We start from the raw sequence: 9435 nt of genomic DNA on the forward strand, positions 1-9435 counted from the left end.
GTGTCCCTTGACTCTAACTGCAGGTAACTCGATTGTGAGGCCACAGGTGCTGCACAAAGGCTGTGCCTTGGATGAGACCCCACCCTGGCACGCCATGGCCTCTTACCTATGCTCTTGGCTGTCTTGGGAACTATTGTACCCTACAAGACAGGCCTATAGAACCCTGAAGGCCCTTCAGAGTGAATGCTGCTGCCAGCCTGGGGCACAGTCCTTCTGAGCTGCTCAGCAACCTAAGGCACCTTCAGCTGAAGTGTCAGGTCACAGGGCCAGCCCTGGGTCCTAGGTGATGAGTGGAATTCCGAAGTTCTCTGTTGGTAGCGGACTTTCAGGAGGCTACTTGGATAAGGGTAGGAGCAGACACACTGCATGTTTACTGATAATACCACTTGCAAACAATCTGTCCTGTGTGTTAGGGTTACGAGGAAGGGCTCAAAAGGCTGTTTGTTCAGGCTGTGCTGGGTGGTGTACAAGACAGAAGACAGCACTTTATAGCTTACAGCTCAGAACCTAAAAAAGAATTTAACTGGGATCAGTTCAAGAAACTCCGTATCACAGTGCTAAGTTCCAGTAACAGGTTTGACTTTCAGGATCACAGAATGGGGCTGTCACTTCAGGTTATATGTCTGCTTATGACAGGGGAAAGAATGAGGGGTTGCTTAATAGTGCAGTAGGATCACAGAACCTCCTGGACTTGAGACATTCTCAAATGGTCTGGACAGGGGCTCCACCCTTTGGCCACACCCCAGCCCCTCTCACTGGGGAATTCTAGGCAAGGGCTCCACTCCTGAGCCATACCTCTAGCCCCTCACTGGGGGCTCCACCCAAGTCAGACCCTCAGACCCTCACTGAGGATTCTAGGCAGGGGCACCACCCCTGAGCCACACCCCCAGACCCTCACTGAGGAGTCTAGGCTGTCACTATCTGAACTACACTTTTAGCACAATAAGTTTCTAAACAACTTTCCAAACAGAGGCTGAGGATACAGCTCAATGGCATGGGAGAGATCCCTGGCTCAGAACCAAAAAACCAGACAGATTCATGTATTTCAAGTTTCCACATGAACAGTGTCTAGAAACACTTATCAGAAGTTAACAATGAGATAATAGTACTCTGGAAGAAAATACAACTGAGCGCAAACCCTATGACAGCATTCCTTTTTCAATGCACAATTCCTCTCCACAATGAACAAAGTGTCTTGTTTCCCTGAAACTACTGTCCTAAACTGAGGAAGGCAGAAAGGCGTCCAGACTATCCAAGGCTGGGGGATCGGCCAACAGTGACATGGTCTTCTCAAGGATGCAATCAATGCCGAAGCTTGCAGCAGCTGTGCAACCCTGAACTTCAGTTTGACCTGGTTCAGTGACAATTACTAGCATCTCTTTCCACGCTCCAAGGAACATCCTGGGGGTACACTACTATTATGGTTTGGTTTGGTGGTGCACACTTGTGATCCTAGCCCTAAAGAGGTTAAGGCAGGGGATTAGAGGTTCTAAACTAGTAGACTGTCTCAAGATGGTCTCAAAACATGGTCTCAAGACAAAAACAAAACAAAACAAAACCTGATATGGTGGTACACAATTGGGATCTCATCTCAGCACTCGGAGGGTAAGGAATTCAAGGTCATCCTCAGCCACACAATGAGTTTGAACCAGCTTGGAGTAACTGAGACCTGTCTAAAAACAGAAAAAAAGGGCTAGAGAGAGGACTCATTGGTTAAGGGTCATGCTCAAAAGGCCCAACACCCACATGGCAGCTCACAACCGGCTGTAACTCCAGGTGCAGATCGGATGCCTTCTGGCCTCTGAAGGCACAGCATACACATGGTACAGAGACACACATGTAGGCAGAATACCATACATATGAATTAGAACAGCAGGGCGGTGGTGGTCCACGCCTTTAATCCCAGCACTGGGGAGGCAAAGGCAGGCGGATCTCTGCAAGTTCAAGGCCAGCCTGGTCTACAGAGAGTTCCAGGAAAGCCAGGGCCACATAAGAAGCCCTATCTTGAAAAACCAAACCAAACCAAAATGAAAAACCCCATAGCAAACCAGCTCCTGTTGTCTTCAAATGCTGACAAAGTGGTCCCTTATCTTGCCACCAAATGGCATGGCTGCCTCTAGACCTCATGCATCTCAGCGTCGAGCTCTCCTCAGAGACCAGGAAATGTGAGCCTTCAGAATGTAGTGCCAACATCACAAGCAATAAAGTCATGGTCATCAAGCAGTGATAGAGGGGTGGCCCCAAAGTCACTTTATTAATAACCGGCTGGAAAGCACAGCAAGATGTCTGCTGACTTGTTACCACCAACAACTCTTCTCAAGGCCTCGTCCAGAGGAGCCAAACATGTCACCAAGACCCTTTGTGGCTAACAGCTTAGGGTCCAAAGAGGAGGCTGGTGTCCTTGGGGTGGGGGACTTGTTCCAAGTCCTAATGTGACTTGGGCTGCCCTGGTAGACCTGTCATGAGGTGGGGGTAAGCATTTGGGAAGCAAGGCCTCGCTGGCCCCACACAGTCAGGACCACCAGCATGGACCTTGCTGTGCAGCACAGGGGGCTCACTGTCACAGCCAGCCCAGCATCTGGTGCCTTATCTCACTGATTAAGAACAATCCGTCAAGTCAAACCAAAGCAATCACTAACAAGTCAACCAAACAGCCCAGGACAGGCTTCTGGTGACACTGGGAGAGGTGGGATGCCAGGACAAGTGAAAGATTAGGTGTGTCTTCCTCCTAAGGGATCATGACTTTGTCCTGAAACCCCCGAGCATAGGTGAACAGTAGCTGATGAGGGTCAGGTGGCTGGGAAGTGAACAATCTCCATCCAGATGAGCTCAAGCCCCCTGGGAAAGTCCCTGGTTTTCCGGTGAAACATTCTTGAAGTCATCAAAACAGAAACGGAGCCTCGACATCCAGCAGGCGAGCTCTGGGTTCTCAAGAGCCAAACACTCTGGAAAAGTCAGGGAGGAAATCATGAGGACGGGAAGTGGCTGCTGTAAAAACCCTAGCACACCGCTGGGTGTGGTGATGCATGCTGGCAACCCTAGCACTCTGGAGTCCAAGCAGAACTACACACTATAGTCCAGGCACTATCTCCAGCACACTGTTGGGGATTACATTCCATGATCATCACCTAGACTCGTTTCAAGGACTTAGAAGGTAAAGGTGCTTGCTGCCAAACCTGATAGCCCGAGTTTGAGCCACAGGATCGACATGTTAGAGGGAGAGAACCAACTCCTGCAAGCCGTCCTCTGACCTTCCCAAATGCAATGTGTAACATGTGCACACACACACCCACACACACACATATAAAATAGTATTACAAAAAAAAAAAAACAAAAAAAACAAAAAAAACCCACAACGTGTTGGCTGGTCATTGAGGAACATGACTTTAATACCAAGAGCCTTTTGACATTGAGGCCAGCCTGCCAGGGGAATTCAGGAATTCAGATCCCTACCTCACTATAAAAGTCATCTCAGTGGTCACACATACCTGTGTCCCAGGACCGACAAGTCTTGAGGCAGAGATATTATAAGTTTGAGGGCGGTCTGGCCTACACAGTCAGATTCTGTCCCCCAAAATAAATAAAATCCTGCCAGGTATGGTAGTGCACTCCTTTAATTCCAGTACCTGGGAGGCAGAAGCTCAGGTGGATCTCTGAGTTCAAGGTCAGCCTGGTCTACAGAGCAAGTTCCACAACAGCCAGGGCTACACCATAAGATGATGTCTCAAAAAACCAACAAATGAATCCAATCAAAGAGCGTGGTCATAAAACAGAAGCCAATTGTGAATTGTTCCTGCTGGCTTCTACCAAGGCCTTCGGGGAAAGGTGTCGACAGCCTGCTGAACTTGGGAGCCACCGACCACTACAGGTTGACATCAATAGCAGCGGTGGGAAAAACATGGCCAGGTGGAACCTGGGACCACACTCCAACCTTGGTTACAACCAGCATGGAAGAGGCCCAGGGTCCTCACCTCCAGAGTTCTTTGGAAGCAGAGTCAACTTGAGAGTCAACTAGGGGCTGGCAAGATGCATTAGTGGGTGCCTGCTGCCAAGCTTGGCAACCTGAGTTGAATCCCCAGACCGACATCAGGGAAAGAGAACCGACTCCCACAAGCTGTCCTCTGACCCACATACACTCAAGCACACTGTAAAAAGGTCAGGAGGGGCAGGGCGGGACTCACACAGTCATGCACAGCATCATGAACACATTCCACAGGGCGATGAAGATCCGGAAGTACCTCAGGCTCAGTAGGAACTCCCGGATGTTGTCTCCTGTAAAATCAGAAAGCATGGTTCAGAAGGCTGTCACCCTGCCCACTGCCACCCAAACTGTGGCAGATCCTGAACAATCACTGGGGACCACCAATCCCTAAAGAATCTGATTGGTGCCTGAAAAGGGCACATGACTTAAAACTGTCCAGTAAGAGTCTGTCCTGGGACATGGGCTCTAGTTATCAAGCTCAGGTTTGCTAGACCAAGAACTTACCAGATCTGGACTGTGGGACGGGGCCCAGAGAGTAGCATGAGCCCCAGAACCCAGCACCTACCTGGTTTGGTTAGTTGGTTGTTTTGTTGCTTTTTAAAATGCTGACTTTTTAAAAGTTTATGTTTTTCAAGACAGGGTTTCTCAGTATAATAGGAGTTGTTCTGGAACTTGCTCTGTACACTAGACTGGTCTCGAAATCACAGAGACCCACCTGCCTCTGCCACCCAAGCACTGGGACTAAAGGCTTGAGCAACCACTGTCTGGCTAAAATGTTGACTTCTTTTTTTTTTTTACACAGCAGGACATGTTGGAGTCCAAGGATATACTGCAGGGGCCAATTCTCTTGTACGACGTGGGACCTAGGGATGGAACTCACTGTCAGGATTGGTGGCAACTGTCTTTGCTGGTTGGGACAGCTCATCAGCCCTGGGTCTCACTACAGGGCTGAGTCTGGTTCCGAGCTGCCTAAACCGCCTCCAAGCTGCCTGCTCAGCCACCCACCAGATTAGACCATAGATGTCCATCACCTGTCCTGATTTTGCTTTGTTCTGCCTTGCTTTGTTTTTGGAGACAGGATATCATGTAGCCCAGGCTAGCCTTTAACTCACTATGCAGCTGAGGATGACCTTGAACTCCTGATCCTCCTGAATCTTCTCTCCCAAACTCTGGGCTGACAGCTGTGTGCCACCACACCCAACTCACTGACATCTCAAATGGGGAAAAAATACCAAAAGCATAAGCATATTTTATGAGACACAGAAATGACATTAGATCCAGGCAGGCATGGTGGAACTTGTCTACAACTCTAGCACTCACCAGAATTGCCAAGTTTGAGCATAACTGAGCTGCATAAGATAGTGCCTCAAAAACAAATCAAAACAACAAAGTAAGTCTATGGACTGACTTCTAGAACATTCTTCCAGGTATTAGACAATCACACTCTCTGTTTCTACAGAATCAAAATAACTGGTGATTAGGTGATCTATGGGGGTGACCCCAGGGCAGCACTGTGGTGATGTTTTCTTTATGATCTAACAAAGAAAGCTTGCCTGAAGATCAGAGAAGCAAAGTGGCCAGCCACTAGAGTTCTCACTTTTACCAATGCTCAGACAGAAAAGGTAATCCACTGAACCTCAAGTTCAGTGACATTTTGTTTATGATCTAACAAATTAAGCTTGCCTGAAGATCAGAGTGCAAACTATCCACACTAGCTAGCCAAAGAGGCCAGGCAGTGGTGGCACACACCTTTAATCCCAGCACTCGGGAGACAGAGGCAGACAGATCTCGTTAGGCCACTCTGAGCTACACGAAATTGATTCAGTCTAAAAGAGAAACAGTTCACACAAAGGTGATCTCAGCACTTGGGATCCCAAGCCTTTAATCCCAGCACTAGAGAGGAATATAAGGCGGGAGGAGACAGGAGCTCATTGCAGTCTGAGGAGCAATACAGGTGGAAGCAATCTGAGGTTCAGTGGATCACCCCTTCAGTCTGGGCATTGGTAGAGGTGAGAACTCTCTAGTGGCTGGCCACTTTGCTTCTCTGATCACCAGGCAAGCTTTATTTGTTAGAACATAAACGAAACATCACCACACAGCACCTGCAGGTAGGGGCTATCGGTAAATACCTGGCAACCAATGCAAGGCTAGAACCGTTCACAGCCACCTGCCACCCCTGTCCTACACAGGGCCTTCTTCATCTATTCCTTTCACTAAGTGTAGGCGTTACCACGGCACCCACTCAGCAGCCAGCAGCACCATCTGTCTATAGTACCCTCTGTGCGCTGTACCGCTGCAACAGGGACAGGAGATGTCAGGAGATGTTTGGAAAGCACCAATGAGCAAAGGCCAAACCCTTGTGGCGGGCTGTCAGGTGGCTCCGTAGGTCAAGATGCTCATGCGCCAGGGCAACCGGGACATATGTCTACCAAGGCCCCAGGGCGGCTGGTGGGAAGGCTCAGTATTGGGGGAAATAACCACGGGAGAAGTGACTGCCAGTGCACATCCACAGAGGGGACCCAAGAAGCTGGAAAGGTGGACTGCAGCATGAACTGGGCTCTGCCCTTCTGCAAGGGTGCTCTGGCTAGTCCCTGAACTGTCAGCAGGTGCACACATCCTCCTGTGTGACTGGATGGCTACAACGATGGGCCAGGGCCTGGCTTGTGTGCTCGTAAAAATGCAGCCACCAAGGTGAGACAGCTTAGTGGGTGAAGGCACATGCTACCAAATCTGGAACCTGAGTTCAAGCCCTAGCACCCTGGTGGAAGATGGATGACCCATACACAATGTCTTAATGACCTCTACACATGAACCACACCACACAGAAAGACAAAAACAAACATGCAACCACTGGGGCCTGCCAGATGGCTTTGCGGGTAAGAGTACTTGTCACTGCAGATGTCCTTTGTATGAAACGACACAAGCACTCACTGCCTTACACATATGTAAAATTAAAAGCCTGCCATTAGGGCATGGGTGCCAGACAGGGTAGAGCACGAGGGGAATGGCTGGAGGAGACCACTGGGAGGATAGCACGCTGGGAGAAGGCAGACACTCCGGATGGGGCTCAGATGCACTTTGCTCCATTCTGCCACCCACAGTCTGGCTATTTCTGAGTTCTTGCATCCAAACTCACAGTCACTACAGCTTGAATTCATACCAGCAAAGCAAAGCCCCAGAGCCTGATACAGCGCACATCCATGGAGGAAAGGGGAGATGCAGCTTTTGCTGGCAGGTGGGAAAATGGGTAGATCAGTAGATGGATGGATGATTGGGAGGGGGCAGAGATGGGCGGGAGGGTAGATAAACGGTCCTTGCCCAGAATGCATGGAACCCTGATAAACCAGGAGTGGTGACAGGAACCTGAAATCCCAGCATTCAAGAACAGAGGCAGCAGGACCAGGAGCTTGAGGCTATTCTAGGCTACAAGTAAAACTGAGACCAGCCCAGGATCCATGAGATCCTGCCTCCAAAAAAAAAGAAAACAGAAAGGGAAAACCCAGTTTCCAATCCTGACTCTTGCCTCTTGCTCCTACCAGCCTCTGGCAATGTTCTATCATGACAGCACAGATGCCCCATTATCCTGTGCACCCTCCTGACACCCTCTGAATCGCCCTGTGGTGAGTCCCACAGGGTAGGACCTCTTTCTTCTGTCAGAGCTGCCAGCTCTGTGGCTGGCAACAATTTGGGCACACAATAAAGTGATGAGCAGGGCATGGCACTCCTGCCATTCCCACACTTAGAAGGCTACTCATGGCTCCCCAAGACCATATCTCAACAATAAAAGTTAGAAGACAGAAAAGTGCAGGTGTGTGACAGAGAGCAGGCAGTTGGCGGTTGGGAATCATACTATGGAGGTGTAGAAGGCAGGAAGACATGCTTACCTGTACTGGGCTCCCTCGACTCCTCCCCGAAGCCTTGCGTGTCTTTCTTTTTCCTATAAACAATAGCGGATGATACCCACTCTCCGTGGAACATAACCACACTGGGTCTCCTGGACCTGACACCCAGCTTGGAAGGTCATGACTTGCCTCCCTCCACCTTGATGTGTGACCTGGGGCAGTAATAGACCCCTCTCAGGGGCATTGCCAGCCTACTGCGTCACAGCTGGGTGTGCAGTCAGACAGGGTAATCACAGTGGCTCCAAATACCAAAAACAGAACAAGCAAACAAACAAACAAAAAAAACCCAACATTCTTGAGGGATGCTCCTGAGGCAAGAAGGACACCCCAGGAACAGAGGGTGCAGATTTTTTGTTTAATAATAATTTGTGACAGGAATGATTATGCCATGCGGCTCTTAGTTTCTACCATGCGGGCTCCGGGAATCGAACTTAGGCTTGGTGGCAAGCGCCTTTACCCGCTGCGCCATCTCCGGGCCTAGAGTACACATTTAAAGTCCCAGGAGCAGTACAGAACTGTCAGGAGGACTAGGGGGCGTGGTCCACGCTGGGGCAGGGCAGTGACGTAGGGCGTGGGCGGGGCCCGGACGTGGGAACGCCGCCCAGCGCGGCCTACTCACAGTTTGAAGTTGAGCACGGCGCCGGCGTTCATCAGCAGCGTCCTGTGGGGGGATAGTTACGGTCACTGAGGCCACCCGCCCCGCCTGGCTGTCACTCTCCAGCCTCTGACACCCCTCACTCTCATTACCCAAACAGCAGGATGTCTCCGATCATCCTTACAGCGGAGGTGGGCGCAGAACCGGAAACGGAAGCCGCGAGGAGGGGCGGGAAGACTCGCACGGGGGGACCAATACTGAGTCAACGCTGACAGGTGCGGCGTGATGTCACCCCCGGGGCGGGGTTCGGGGTGCGCACGCTTGCGCAGTGTTGCGTGCTAGGCACACCCCTGCTGTAGCTGCGGCTCTACCGAGGACGGGTTCCGCGTCTGCGGAAGTTGTCCCCTTGACGCCGGGGCCGCCCCGGAGACGGAATGCGGGCGCTACAGACGCCCGGGCCCACGAGGGCTGCGACCCCAGCCGAGTGCACCCCTGCCTGCCTGTGGGACCTAACGGGACACCCGTGGGGGGGTCCCTAACTCCGCGGACCCTGTGGAACACCGTCCGCAGGAGAGGAGGGTCCTGACCCCTGGGACACAGGACAGAGAGGACACGAGGGATTGCGCTAAGTCGCCTTGTGGGAGCGGGGTTCTGACTCGGGCTCCTCAGGAGTAAAACATGAAACCGGGCGGTGGTGGCGCACGCCTTTAGTCCCAGCACTGGGGCGGCAGAGGCAGGCGGATCTCTGTGAGTTCGAGGCCAGCTTGGTCTACAGAGGGAGTGCCAGGACAGCCAGGACTGTTCCACAGAGAAACCCTGTCTCAAAAACAACAACAAAACCATGGATTCTTGACTGGGCTCCTCCCTCCTGACTGGGATCCGGGTGGTGGGGGGGGACAGGAGTCCTGATTAGGAGACGGGGGTCCTAACTAAGCTGTAGCCGGACCGGAGTCCGC

General features: G+C 51.3%; 1 protein-coding gene across 2 annotated transcripts; it reads right to left on the reverse strand.

Moving 5' to 3' along the window:
- Nucleotides 1-2219: 2219 nt before the first annotated feature.
- Nucleotides 2220-8768, reverse strand: Smim7 (small integral membrane protein 7). 2 transcript variants are annotated; one of them, XM_027394868.2, is made up of 5 exons: nucleotides 8632-8745; nucleotides 8504-8545; nucleotides 7867-7919; nucleotides 4182-4272; nucleotides 2220-2945 (listed from the first exon to the last, which is right to left on the reverse strand). In XM_027394868.2, exons 1-5 carry the CDS (start codon nucleotides 8655-8657, stop codon nucleotides 2930-2932), a joined length of 228 nt encoding a protein of 75 aa, XP_027250669.1. In that variant the 5' UTR covers nucleotides 8658-8745; the 3' UTR covers nucleotides 2220-2929. The 2 variants fall into 2 exon arrangements, with proteins under 2 accessions (XP_027250669.1, XP_035307001.1); XM_035451110.1 differs by lacking the exon at nucleotides 7867-7919 and having other exon boundaries at nucleotides 8632-8768.
- Nucleotides 8769-9435: the final 667 nt, after the last annotated feature.

This window comes from Cricetulus griseus (genome assembly GCF_003668045.3).
Source record: "Cricetulus griseus strain 17A/GY chromosome 1 unlocalized genomic scaffold, alternate assembly CriGri-PICRH-1.0 chr1_0, whole genome shotgun sequence".
NCBI classification, from domain to species: Eukaryota; Metazoa; Chordata; class Mammalia; order Rodentia; family Cricetidae; genus Cricetulus; species Cricetulus griseus.